This window comes from Cavia porcellus, unplaced genomic scaffold (genome assembly GCF_034190915.1).
Source record: "Cavia porcellus strain 051 isolate PalLab524CR breed Dunkin Hartley unplaced genomic scaffold, mCavPor4.1 scaffold_13, whole genome shotgun sequence".
In the NCBI taxonomy this organism is placed as follows: Eukaryota; Metazoa; Chordata; class Mammalia; order Rodentia; family Caviidae; genus Cavia; species Cavia porcellus.
Window position 1 is genome coordinate 49,278,254 of NW_026947496.1, and position 14,511 is coordinate 49,292,764.

At 45.2% G+C, this 14,511-nt stretch overlaps 1 protein-coding gene across 4 annotated transcripts in view; it reads left to right on the top strand.

Moving 5' to 3' along the window:
- Slc41a3 (solute carrier family 41 member 3) overlaps positions 1-14,511 on the top strand; it is a 48,885-nt gene that overhangs the window by 28,536 nt on the left and 5,838 nt on the right. For 2 of the 4 annotated variants that reach the window (XM_005005252.4, XM_005005251.3), the window contains 6 exons: positions 4,676-4,747; positions 7,608-7,752; positions 7,977-8,123; positions 10,268-10,412; positions 11,396-11,475; positions 13,728-13,862. In XM_005005252.4, the coding sequence (XP_005005309.1) occupies positions 4,676-4,747; positions 7,608-7,752; positions 7,977-8,123; positions 10,268-10,412; positions 11,396-11,475; positions 13,728-13,862 (724 nt within the window). The remainder of the gene's footprint in view (positions 1-4,675; positions 4,748-7,607; positions 7,753-7,976; positions 8,124-10,267; positions 10,413-11,395; positions 11,476-13,727; positions 13,863-14,511) is intronic. The other 2 variants (XM_063260211.1, XM_063260212.1) reach the window with 1 other exon arrangement.

The window sequence follows — 14,511 nt, forward strand, 5'->3', positions numbered from 1 at the left end:
CCTGTCATAGTAGCATGTGCTTATAATTCCAGGACTCTAGGTGAGGTAAAAGATCTCAAATTTGACTTCACTGAGCTCAGTGATTTAGTGAGACACTGTCTCAAAATTAAGAAAACATAAATAAGTTATGGGGGTTAGCTCAGGGCTGAAGCCCTGGATTCAAGCCCCAGTAATGAAAAAAAAATATCAAACTAATTAAATATATTAACACTGATTTTTGGTTTAATATATGATCTGTTCTAGAAAATATTCTGCATTCAGTTGATACAAATACTTTACTATTTTTGGATAAAATATTCTTTATGTCTGTTAGGTCTAGTTGGTCTATAATGTGAACGAAATCCTGTGTTTCTTTACTTATCTTCTGTCTAGTTTTTCAGGAGTATTAAAGTCTTCAGCTAGAATTGTCTGTTTCTTCCTTCTGTTCTGTCAGTATTTGCTCCATATTATTTAAAAGCTGTGATGTTTAGTGTATGTATATTTGTAATTTGTAATTATTCCATCTTAGGGACTTGACCCATGTGTTATTCTGTAATTTTCTTTGTCTAATAATGGTTTTTGAGTTAAAATCTGTATTGTCACATGGTATTAAGACCACCACTGCTCTCTTTGATCACTATTTTTATGGAGTATTTTTTTTCTATCCTTTTACTTTCAACTTTTGTATGTCATTAGATGTAAACCGAGTCTCTTATAGACAGCCTCTAGTTAGATTCTTGTTTTTTGTTTTTTAATTCATTTTGCCAATCTATGTCTTTTGATTGGGAAATTTAGACCATTTGCATATAAATTAGTTACTAACAAGAATTTTTATTGCTATTTTTTTTCTGTGTCTTATGCCCTTTTTTTTGGTCTCATATTTCTTCCCTACTGCCTGGCTTTGTGATTAGTTGGTTTTTTTCCTAGTCATGTTTTTATTTCTTTCTCTATATCTCTTTGTTGATAGGCTATAAATATTTTCTTTGTGATTATCCAGGGAATTAATATAAAATCCTAAATTTATATTTTAAAGTGATGCCCATTTAACTTAAATTGCATTTAAAAATGTTACTCTGTTATAGCTGTTCTCTCCTTCTGCTTTGTTATTGATGTCCCAAATTATATCTTGTTGCTGGTTAAAATAGGTTTATAGATTTATAATTATTTTATACTTTTGTTTTTCAAATCTTGTAATACAGTGTGATTATGAACAAAATTATAATAATAGCTTTTATGTATTTACCTTTTCTTTTTTGTTTGTTTGTTTGTTTTGGTTTGGTTTGGGTTTTTTTTCATTACTGTTTATTTGCAGGACTGATCTAGAGAGCTTGCAATGAACCTCATCCCTAGGCCCCTTTTAAAATTTTGAGACAAGGTCTCACTGAGTGGCTCAGGCTTGTCTTGAAATTCTGATCCTTCTGCTTCTGCCTCCTAGAATGTGCCACATGCCCAGCTGAACTTCCTATTTTTATTTGGCTTGAAGTTCTCCGCTGTCATCCTTTCATTTCATTCAACTCAAAGGACTCTCAGCATTCCATATAAGGCATTCAGTAATGCTGAACTCCACAGCTTTTGTTTATAGGGAAGCGTCTTAATTTCTTACTTTTGCAGGATATTTTGCCAGGTGCAGAATTCTTAGTTGACTTTTTTTTTTTCCTTCTAGTGCTTTAACTTGGCCTTTAAATTTCTGCTGAAAATCCTTCAGTAATCTTAAGAATGTCTTGTATGTGATGAATCTATTGTCTCCAGAGAGTCTTAAAATTCTGTTTATCACTGTGAACAATTTGTTTGTGTCTCGGTGTGAGATTCTCTGGTTTTATCCTTCTTTGGGTTCATTCATTGTCTTATATTTCCCTAGCTGTCTCTTTCCTCTGTCTGGGGCAGTTTTTGCCATTATTCCTTCACACAGGCTCCTTGCCCTTTTAACTTCTGGGCTTTGCCCTCCCTCACATCTGTAAGTCCCCAAGCTCCCAGCCTTTTGGTCCTTGCTTCGTCTCTTGGTTTGCCTCCTTTTCCTGTTCATCCATTACTTAGTAATGTGCTTGTGGGTACCAGTGACAAATTTGATGAGCGCTTTCATTCAGAGTAAAATGCCATGAGGTTTGTAGTCAGAGATCTGAATATTTATTTTAGCCATTTTAAAATTGATACAAACAGAATACCTTGAGGAAGGCAAGTGTGCTTAGATTCATAGGTGGAGACAGCAGTCCCTGTCTACTAGTATCCAGGACCCAGGTCAAGCCAGTTAATAGCAAATGTGAGTTAAAACAGCAAACAAGTGCAGTGAACACACAGTCCTGCTGTGGGACATAAGAGAGAAATGAGTCTGTGGCCTCACAGGATCTGCCATAGTTTCCTGTTCCATCTCATCACCTTATTCCTAAGAGGACTCTGAGGTAAGATCCTTCCATCTGCCTGAAGCAGTGTGCGGAGGCCTGGCACCAGTTATGTGATGTTTTGGGCCTGGGCCCTTCTTTGTAGGTAGGGGATAAAAGTGATCATCACATTTGTTAGTAATAGACACATCCTTATGTTTTTTTCCCCTTCAAATTCAGAAACTTAACTGACAAAGTAAAAAGGAGCTAGAAAGAGTCTGGTGTGGTGGTGCATGTCTATAATCCCAGCATTTAGCAGACTGAGGTAGGAAGATTACCATAAACTCGAGACCAGCCTGGGCTACACAGAAAGTTCAAGCCCAGCCTGCATTGCATAGAAGGCCCTGATCCGAAAAACAAAAGTAAAAAGAGCTTCGAGAAAAATATGTATGTATTGAACCATTTGTTGTTTTGATGGCTTTTACCATGCTGTTAGAAGACAACTACCACTTTTAAGGGAGGAAGTCTGATTGTCAGGTTCCTGGCTAAGATCCCCAACTGCCTGTGTGAGGGATATGGCGAAAATAAGAAACAGAGACAGATTTAGTAATGCATGATGAGAAGCTGGGAGGTCAGTGCTTCAGGACGGACAGAAGCCCAGATACTCCATTTATTGAGTGTGTACAATGCAGTGGGTGTATACAATGACAGGAGGGACTAGCGACATCCTGGAAGATTTCAGGTCTGCAGAAAATTCAGAGATTGATGACACTGCAGGCAACCGATAATCCTGGAATGAATCAAGAGGATGGAGATGATCTTTATGCTAAAAATGATCTTATTCTGGAGTGTTCATTTTCATCTTTGTAGTTTTAGTTTAATCTTGGTGGGAGAGGATGGCCCATCCTGAGAGTTGATGGGAATTCTCAGTAGAGTGATACTATGATCCCAGCCCTCCATTTATCCCTTAGGGAAGTATGCAAAATTAGAATTCTTGGTCCCCAACATCTGATTACATTTTTTATACTTTGAGAGAAGAAACATACAATGCATTTCTTAAACAGCTTGATTTTGCAAAGGATGTACAGAGCCAAGTCATTCAGGTAGGGTCAGCTAGAAAGGAGAAAAGGGAATTGTAGGTAATGGGGAGTGCGGTGGATTGCAAACTGATGTCAATTTAAACACCAACTAAATTGAATCAGTGTGATACTGAGTGTTGATGGCCCACCTGAGAACTTTTGCCAGCCTAAAAGGGAGACCTGAAGAGGAAGAGTGCTGTTTTTTGGTGCTATTGGTTCTTTTGTTGCCATTGTCTCTCCTTAAGAAGCTTGCTGAGCTTCTTTCCTGATACAAATTTGGGTGTTCTCATTGTTAAAGGAACTTGGGACCTTGTTGAGAATGGCTGTAGTTCACTTTAGGGGAGCTCTGATCTTACTTTGAGCATCACTTCGTGGCTCTGGAGGGGAAGATGGTGTGCTGTTCAATATCTGGAAGAAGCTTGTCTTGCTGGCTTCCTGATATGAACTTGGCTGTTCTCGTCATCAGAGGAGCTTGGGACCTCATTGTCACTGGGGATGGCTATGGTACTGGTTGTTTCTTTGAGCATTGTTTCCTGGCTCCAGTACAGAATCCTTAACCTACTGGCACAGATCCTTCCTCCCACTGGCACAGACTTTCTAGTTTCCACTGCTGACCTTTGAGCCTTCCCAGTGCAAATCTGTGAAACAGACCTACATGAGTCATTGTTGTGGGCTCTAGGCCTCCAGTTGTACTTATGGGGATGGGCATTGTCATACACTCTGGGTCTTCAGCTCAGGCAGGATGTTGCCAAGGGATCCAGGCCCTGGGCTGGATTCCTTGAGTATTAGTGTATGGACAGATTTCCTGAACTCTTTCTTTTGTATTTAACTCTTGGGTGACAGTTACAAAATAATACTATAAATTATATGTCCTGTATTGTATTGTATTGTATTGTTCTTCTTAAAAACCCCTGACTAAAACAGGGACTGTGGCCCAGTTTCTGCATGTGTGTATCTTTCACAATAAGAAGCCTTAACTTGAGCCCATGTGTGAGCCTGAGAGTTGAACATGGCCTTGAAACCATGGGCAACACATCTGTTCTGCATATGTGCTCACACATGCACATAGAGGGAAGGTCCTTGACACCATTTCCATTCTCAAGGGGACTATGTCTTTACCTTTGTCCTCCAGTCCCCTCAAAATACAGAGCTGCTGTCTAGAAAGCCGAGCAGCCTAATTTGTTCTGAAGTCAGTGAAATGGTATTTCGTGCTTTCTCTCTTGAGAGGCCTTTGCTTTAGGATAGACTGAACTGCTCTGAGTCCAGTCAGACTTACCTTCTGTCCCTTTTTCTGCATCTTAGGCCAACACCGGACAAATTGATGACCCCCAGGAGAAACACAGAATCATCAGCAGTAACCTCGCCCTCATTCAGGTGAATCTCCACTTTGTCACGCTGACACAGCCTCTCCCTCTTTTTGAATCTGCAGCGAGGACCATTCCAGGTAGGAGAGTGGAGGGCTACATGAGTCCTTTGTCTCAGTACTCTGGACTGAACTTTGAAGACATATGATTGTCTGTCCACTTGGCCCCATTCCTGCAGCTGCTTGGGACTCAGCCCTCCTCCAGGGCACTGCACCATCCACCTGAAGGAGATGCCTCTGATGGGACTAAAGATTCTCTCTGCTTGTCTTCTTTCCAAACTAAATTCTTGAAAGAGCCACCTGTACTGGGTTGTTCTCTCTGCAGATACTAAAAGGTTTCTTCTTTTCCCAGTTTTGTCTCAAATGGGTCTTTCCAAAGTCACTGATATTCTATCAATTGATACATCCTGAGTTTTTTCCCATGTGACTTTATTTAACCTATCTGGGGTACATTGGTGGATCTTCCCTGCTTGCCAGTTCCTTGTCAGCCTTTGGGAGATCCTCTTAGCCCTTTGAGTGCTTCATGTTCCTCTCAAACTTATACCTCCTTTTGGGGCTAAGTTCTCATTAAGGGAGAAATGAGCTGCCTGGGAGAACGAAGGCAGGAAGAAGTGAGATTATCTCAAGGGCAAGAAGGAAGGCTGGATGTGGACCCAACTCTAGCAGGTGCTCTATCCTAAAACTTTCTGGGCTTTTTAGGGTGGGAGCAGCCTGTAGTATCAGCAGAAAAGTGGGTTGCTGAAATCAAACAGCCGTTATCTGTCAGCAGCCTTGGGCCAGGCTGTGTGTCCCTGACCATCAGCGACTCTCACCATAACCCTCCTGGATTTAGAGCCCTACATCTAACTGGTATCTTCATCTGCCTGTCTCACAGTCATGCCCAAAATAGCATAGCCAAATTTGACCTCATTATTTTCCCTCTTGAAGTCATCTCTTCTAACTAAAAGCCTCCACTCTGTCCACTGTGACAGTGGACAATTCACTCTAGAAGTCACCTGCTAAAGGACCTCATTCTCTGTAAAATGGGTTGTAGTGAGGTTATGCTAGCATCTATTGAGTACAGGGCTGGAAATAATTTGGGTCCCCCTAACAGCCCATTATGTAAACAAAGGTCCCCAGCATATGGCACTGTTGGGAAGTTGCAGCATAGATCTTTCAGGTGTGCTCTTGGAAGGAAGTGTCAAACCCCAGGCTCCTCCTCACTGTTTTTTGCTTCCTGGCCATGAAATGAGCACTTTCACTTTGCCATGTGCTCCTGCTGTGATGTCCTGCCACAGGGCCAAAGCAATGTGGCCAGTTCGTCATGGTCTAGAATCTCCGAAACTCCAAGCCAAAGTAGACCTTTTTTCTTTATTAACTCATTATTTCTGCCATTTTATTATGGTCAATGGAAAGCTGACTAATGCATGACTATCTCCCATGATTGTCAGCTATGCTTATGACCAGTCCATCCCACTAGTGTCCTCAGCTACTCCCTGCACCCCTCATTGTCACATCGAGCCTCTCTGAGGACTCCACCTCAGAGTCTTGGCTGAATTCAGCCCTGTTCCACCTTCTCCCCTGATTGAAGACTGTAAATCTCTGTGCCCTTCCAACTGCTTCCAGCTTTGTGTGGCCTCCCTAGTGACCTTCCCTGAGTTGATGGCACCTCCTGCCTGGTGCTCCCTCTTATCCTAGTGTGCTACCCTTGTCTCATTCAGCAGCTTCATCTCCAGCCTGCCCCACTCTCCCCACCATGGGCTAAGCAGGGATGTATGTGCACACACCTTGGGTTGTACTTTCCCTGTGTGTGTGTGTGTGTGTGTGTGTGTGTGTGTGTGTGTGTGACTAGTATGAAGTGAAAACCCATTTCTTCCCCAAACATAGCTATTCAGTTTCTGCCACCTGTTTATTCAGTATTCACCCACTCCATAGTGATTTGAAATGCTACCTGTATCATCTTAAAATCTCATATATTATAACTATGTTTTCATATATCAAATTTAAAAGTTTCACATATTCATGGTTGTGTTTTTGGGCTTTCTTCTGTTCTGATGTGTCTATTTCGGTCAGTGCCACACTGCTATTATTACTGTAGATTTAACATAATTTTGGTGGCGAATGTGTCAGAACAACTTATTTGGCATTCTTTATCTACATCATCTTGGCTCTTCTTGCATGTTTACTCATTTTTGTGACATTTAAAGCACTTCGTCAAGTGTCGTGAAAAATCCTGTGGAGACTTTAATTGGAATTACAGAAATTGATTTTGAAACATTTTTCATCTTTAAAAAACTAGTTCTTCTCACCCAAGAACATGGCTAGCTCTTTTTTCTGTCAGCCTTTTTCAGTAACATACACATTCCCATTTAGACACGTTAAGTCAGAAGTTCCAGTGCTGGTGTTCAGATCTGGGCACCTGATGGTGAGGCTCTGCGTGGCCACAGGACTGAGTGCTCTGCAGGCTGGAGAGGGACGGCAGTCTGATAGGATTGTGAGTCAGAGAATCAGAGGACACCAGTGTATAGGGCAGGTGCCAGGAAGGGACAGTCAGAAGACCAAGGCTGAGTGTGTGGGCAGAGGCCTCCAAAGTTGTGAGAGTGGTATCATGAGCAGTGCCCAGGTTCTTCTTGATTGAGGCCAGGATCACAGAGGAGGCTTTTGATTCTGCAGTGGAAGGTAGCATCTAGCAAGGGACTGGAGGGAAGCAGTTTGAAGGGAGGTGCTGGGGGTGTCTTCCAGGAGTGGAGGGCTGTCATCAGATGAGACATGAAGGACAGGAGCCTGTGATGAGCTGCCGCGTCTCCTTACACAAGGAGAGGTACAGCAGAGGGCAGGATTGGCAGTGGGCAGAAGGACCCTATCTTATGTGACTCATTTCTGTCTCAACAGGTGCAGGCCACTGTCGTGGGACTTCTGGCTGCAGTGGCTGTCCTGCTGTTGGGTGCTCTGTCTAGAGAGGAGTTGGATTTGGCCAAGGTGGCATTGCTGTGTGCCAGCAGCGTCCTCACTGCCTTCCTTGCAGCCTTTGCTCTGGGTGAGCAGCGCCCTGTGTGTATACCAGCATCCACCTAGACCCTGGTGTTTTTGTTTGGAAAATCCCTGTTCTGAGTACCCTGTGTCTCAGCTTCTGGAGATATGAGCAGTGGGCACTACCTCCTGGTCCCCTCTCCCAAAACACAGACCCCTAGGCTACTGGGCCTTCTCAGGGCCAATTCCCTACTCTGGACTTACTCTCCTCTCCCTCATCTCTGTTTGCAGGAATGCTGATGGTCTGTATAGTGGTTGGTGCTCGAAAGGTGGGGGTCAACCCAGACAACATCGCCACACCCATTGCAGCCAGCCTGGGTGACCTCATCACACTCTCCATTCTGGCGTTGGTTAGCAGCTTCTTCTATAGACACAAAGGTAGGGAGGGCTTCAGGGAGGAGGGGGTCCCACATTGGTCATCAGCAAGGCTGAGCTGAGTGGGAACTCTGCTACCCAGTCATTGCATTCAGATCAGGCACTGTTCCCATAAAAAGGAACCTAGTGTAGGGTGTTGTAGAACCAGAGGTCCTCTTTCTACAATGGGAAAGCCTGAGGCCATTCAGCTGATTCAGTGTCTTCAGAATATCTTGGTAGAGGGAAAAAGCAGCTCAAGTCAATAGACATGTGGTTATTAATTTCTGCTTTTAGAACAGAGACATTCAAGGAGAACACTCAGGGCCTCAGACTGCTCTGGCCACTTAGATGTGTCCTCCAGTGGGGAGCAGGGACATGTAGTGACAGTTTTTGAAGGCTCTGTCCTACACAATAGGAACATCAAAGCTTTTAATTTTTCAGTTCCCTATGGAACCATTAACACAAGGATTTGAAAAGTTGCCCCATTTTTACATGCTGCTATTTACTGAAGCGCACAAATAACATAGTACAGTACCTGGGACCCTTTCTGTCCTATCTGTGGGGTGATTCCTTGCCTTCCCTCTTGGGTGTTGCTTGCTGCCGGTGATACTTGATTACCAGAGAGAGTCTCAGAGTTTAGTGGGTGACATGAAGATCTGTAGGAATCAAATAAGATGACTTTATTTTACTTTTAAGTGAAACAAAATTTAAAATAAGATTTCTGTAGGAGTTAATTGTTCATACTTGATTTGTAAAATAAATAAGAATTTTAGGTTTCCCCACAGCCCATCTTTCTGATGCCTACTGTCCCGTATGCTTATTTTAACACATGACTTAGGATCTGACATTTAGTCACCATCGTGAACCTATGAACATCTCTCTGTTGCACTCTGGGGGGTCACTGGCCTGGCCTGAAGGGATGTCTTTACTGCCTGAGCAGTGAGTCGACTGTCCCACCTGCCAGGGACAGTGGAGAAGATGCAGCCTCACACAGGAAGTGTGTTACCATTCTGCGGGAAATGTGAGCCAGGCCCTTGATGGTGACTTGTGGGCAATTAAGGAAAAGTTGAACTTCACTTCCAAGTGTCCTGTAAGGAGATGTTTCCTCAGACCACTATGGCCTGAGTGCTTGAGACTTGCTGGGGCTGCCTCCCATCTCCTGGGCTGGCACAAGGACAGTCATGCCCGTCATGAAGTGCTTTGTCTATAGGTATTGTCAGGCACTTGTGGAATGGGCCATGGGTATATAGTATGGGGAAAGAAGGAGGGGAATATTCCTAATGTCACTTTCCACAGGAGTACACAAGACACAAACCATGCCTGTGAACCTCCCAGCATTGGGGCCACCTTGCAAACAGGTTGTGCACACACTCTGAGCCTGCCTCTGGCAGGGTGTAAAGATGGTCCTAGAGAAAGCTGATGGTATTCTGTGCATATGTGAATGGTGAAAGTCATGTACAGAGTACAAAAAAAGGAAGGGAGTGAACACAAAAGGTGCTTCAGTGCACTGAGCATGGGATAGCGTTCAACCAATCCAGACGCCATCCCTCTTCACCAGCTTAGTATATGCATTGCCAGTGATGACATGGTGACATGAGTAGCTGCCAGGCTGCCCTATGAGAGACACGGCAACAAGCACATCACCTTAGATGGACTCAGCCAGGAGAGGGCATCATCATGCACCTGCTTAAGCTTTCCACAGCCCCAGGTATGACTAGCTGCCACTGTGCACCTTGGGCAACCACCTCCTCATGCTTCACTTTGCTCCTGGTGGATAAGCAGTGAGTTGAGCACATGAAATGAGATCGTGCAGGGGAATAGCTGTCATGTGGCCACTGTCCTATAGAGTATTATTCCTTATAGTATTGGCTGATAGGACATTTATGTATGGACACTTATGCTTCTCAGCAAACAACTGAGAAGCAAAGGTAAACTGAAGACAGAGAGAGGTTTTTCCAGTTGCTTAATGGGACAGTGAAGAATCCTTGGAAGGTATCGTAGATTTGTTGATCCTAAATGATGAGAATAGAAGTGGCTCTTCAGGTTTCCCTGTCCTTGGCTCCTTGCCTATTTCTTGCCTGGGAAATCCAGGCCCCACCATGGCCAGTCTGAGCCCTTGAGTGTCAGCCTTGGCTACAGGAGCTGCAAGTATCCCCTTTCTGTTTCAGACACCTGGTATTTGACACCGCTGGTCTGCATTGGCTTCATAACTCTGATCCCCCTGTGGGTCTGCATCGTCAAGCAGAACCCCCCAGTCATGAAGATCCTAAAGTTTGGGTGGTTTCCCATCATTCTTGCCATGGTTATCAGCAGGTGAGCCTGAGTAAGGGACCCTGCACTGCTACTTCCTTTCCCACAACACCCTCAGTCTGGACTGACATGTAGTCTGGGCTCCTGCGTTAACTCCCAGTACTGGAAAGTACCAGCTGTACTCAGTCTTTTTCACAGAAGCTACCCTGTTTACAGTCACCAGCACCAGGGGCCAGGCTGGAAGGTCAGACATATCCTCTGCAGTCCCTGGAACCCTCTGCACTGTAGTGCTAGGGGACACTGGCCTTCATAGTCCAGACCCCTGCTTAGACTGCAGGGCCCCTCATTGTAGCCTTATGGTGACAGCTAATTCTGGTCACTGTCCATACCATGGCTACTGGAGGAATCTGGAGTTCACTGTGGACTTTTAAAACCTTTGGGGGAACCCAGATGTGCTTCACTCCAGTCTCACTGTGAAGGCCTCTTTCCTGCGAGAAGCCTTTGAAGGGGAATCTGAATATTGGGGAAAAGAGACTGTGGCTCACATATCTTGGCTTCCAAAAGGTTCCTGGGCTTCTATTCAAATCAATCTGTCTTCCCCAGAGTTCTCAGAAGTCCAAGAGGTGGGCAAATCTTTGCTGAACTGTAGTGGCTGGCAGCAGCAAGATCTTCTGTAGCAGTCCTGAGAACAGGATCATGAAGTAATTCTGTGCAGGTTGTATTTCCTGCTGAAGCCCAGCTCAGTCAGGAGTCAGGAGCCATCCAGCAAGGGAACTTACCCAGCTGCAATTCTCCTGAAGCCATGCATTTATTGTTTGAGGGGTCATTATTTGAAGGGCCTACTGGAACAGTCAAGATTCAAAATAGGAATGGGAAAACTGGGCACAGAGGAGTCGGGAAGATCCACTAGGTTACAGCAGATGTTCTGTGTAGGAGAAGGCTGGGGCGGGAGGGCAAGCCAGCGGGACCATCTGCAGAGAGAAGACTGGCAAGGCCTCTCTGAATACCAGATCTGCTCACTTGACTGCTGTCTGTTCTCTCCTCAGTTTTGGAGGGCTCATCCTGAGCAAAACCATTTCTAAACACCAGTACAAAGGCATGGCCATATTTACTCCTGTTGTATGCGGTAGGTGGCTGATATGGTTCCCCTGGGATCCCTGGCTTGGGTTAGTCCTTAGGGCCTGATTGGGCCTGAACATCAGTCCAGCACCAGGCTTCAGAGGCAGTTGTGCAGCTGAACCTTGGACAGATCGCTGCCTGTGGAGCAGTTGGAGCTGGTTTGTGTCGGATGAAAGGAGACCTAGGCGGGAAGGTAGTGCACACTATTTTCGTGGGCACCACAAAGACAGGATCTTTCCTGAGAGACATAAATTCCAGGCCTAGAAGGCAGAGTTTAACTCTGGCTTCATAGGCAACTGAAAACTGAATGTGGCCCCTCAGAACTAGGGGGTTTTTAAGGATTCAGTGGTGTCATTGAAACTCAGATGTTTACATATAGAAAGCTGGACTTCTGTCTGCACCTTAAAAATGAAGGCTGTACAATCCTTGGTTTATGTCCTAGACCTGCCCGGAAACAGGACCTGTGTTTCTAGTTTGCCTGGATCCCTACTGCTTCCTGTTGCCCTGCATGTGACTCCATTCCTTAATCACCTTCTATACCCTGTACCCTGTGGGCATCTGAATTGATGATCTCTCATGAAGCTCTGAAAACAGAACCTGCCAGTTAGCAGAACAATGCATGCTCAGTTATTGCTCAGTTTGATTGGTCCCCAAGCCTTGACCTTCTGGGACTGCAGAAATGGGCTTCCCAGTTCCTTGGACAGACCCTGATTATCCACAGCATCCCCTCCCCTACCCCAAGGGTGATGGGGCCTATGCTTCTTGGGTGGCAAGTGCCACCACCCCATGCTTGCATCTGGAAGAACCCCATAGTGACTGTACGTAGTGAGGGCAGCAGATGGCAAGAAGCATAGAATGAGTCAGTGACTCATCTGCCTTTGGAGGCCAGTCAGACAACTTGAGTAGGTTACACAGACAAGACAGTAACTATGTATTAAGGAATGGTGAGGCCTGGGGCAAGCTGCAGATCCCAGCACTAATGTGAAGGGAGTGGTACCTGCCCAGTCCGCTCCAGCCAGGTTGACCTGGTGGGAGAATAGGTCCACACTTGACTTATTAAGAGAAGCCTGGAACCTGGATTAAGAGCATAATTTATAAATATGCTCCCAATTAATTTAAGAGTTTCCCTGACTCTTGTAAAAGTCACTTCTGGGCCAACGAAAATCAATCTGCAGTCATCTGCTGCCTACAGAATGTTTTTGTTCATTTTGTTTCATTTTTTGCACCCCCTAGAACTAGCCAAGTGGTTGGTCCCTGCCTTAGAAGTCACTGTGGCACCTTCCCAGTTAAGCAGAGTTCTCCATGTGGCCGAGGACATAGAAAAGGGTCAAGCCTCAGCCTCTGTCAGCCACCTCCTAAAGGGAACCGTCTCCCAGGCATGCCGTTTCCTTTTCCAGCACCCAGGTCTGCTGCCAGTAAAAGGAGCTCAGCATGGCCTTTGTCAGCTGGGCCAAGTGGCCCTGACAGAGCTTAAAACTTTTTTCACACCTGTGGAAGCCAGGAGGCTCAGCAAGAATTCCAGGGAACAAACATGCTTGACATCTTCTGGGGCTCCTGATTCTGCCTTCCGTTCTGTCAGTGCCCAGCACTCCGTCCTCTCATGACCCTTCAGCTCTGTGAATTTCCCCACAGACAGCCCTCTGTGTACCCACCCAAAGCGTTTATTGATGTGAGCCTCTGTACTAGCAGTGTGGGTTCCCCAGAACGGGACTTGGAACATAGATTAAAGCACAGTAGTGAAAAATGCCTTTGCCTAGAAACACTCAGGCCACGAGCCATGAGAAGTGTTTGTGCTTGTCACACAAGATCACCTCTTCCTGTCACCCTCCGCTGTCAGCCACCATTCCCTCCCTGCCCTTCCCTTTCTTTTTGATTCCTATCTGCTGGTTCCTGTCCACTCCCATGGCCTTGCAGTTTAGTTTCCTGGAGTCACTTGCTGAGTGCTGATGCCTACTCTCCCCTCTCCTCCTTACTCCTTTCCTGGTTTTCCTACCCTTATTTTACCTCCTTTCAACCAACAAGTATTTACTGAGAACTGAGAGCCTGCTTTGCCAGCTTCCCTCACTGTAAGAGGTGCCAGCTGTCAAAGTGATGCCTCACTCAGAGAGCTGAGTGCCAAACAAGATTAGGCGGCAGGAAGGAGATGATACCAGACGCTGACTCAATCTAGGAAAGCTTCCTAGAGAAAGTGAGCTTATGGTAAGAAAACCCAGAGACTAGTGTAAAGAATGAGAACCTAGATCCTTTTTCTCCTTGCAGGTGTGGGTGGTAACTTGGTTGCCATTCAGACCAGCCGGATCTCCACTTACCTGCACATTTGGAGCACTCCTGGGATCCTCCCTCTCCAGATGAAAAAATTTTGGCCTAACCCGTGTTCTATTTTCTGCACCTCAGGTGAGTCTTCCAGAGGCCCTGTGGCCATTTCTTTAAACAAAAATTTGTGTCATTTGAATCTGGGGTTTGCTGCAGTGGCTTCCTGAGGCCAGTCTAACCTCAGCATAGATCACCTTCTAGGCCCCAGCGCCCCTTGTGAGGACTTGACTACCTAGACATATCGGTCTGTCTTTCTGTCATTCATTAAAATACTAAATGCCTACTAAATAAGGAGTCAGGTGACAGTGGTGAAACAGAAACACCTGATTTCTTGCCTTCATGGCGAACCAAGACCAGAAGAGCAAATACAAGTAAAGTAAATGAGCTCATGATTTTAAGTTGTGATGTTTCCCAGAAGACAAAAGCACGGGGTGCAATGAAAAGGAATCAGGATGTATGCTGGGGTTAGGAAGCTCCTCTCTGAGGACTTGGTTGGGAAAAGGGGCTGAGAGTGGAAGAAATAGCCTGAACAAAGGCCTAGAAGCAGGAAGGGGCTTGGTGAGTTTGAGCAACACATGGCCTAGTGACAGCAGAGCATAATGAGCAAGAGGGGATGGAGGAAGTTGAGGCCAAAGAGATAAAGAGGGAGTGCTAGAGGGCCTGAAAGTTTGAGAAAGGAGATGGAATATATTTTTGAGAACTACTGGAAGCCATTGGCGGTGTATTTTTT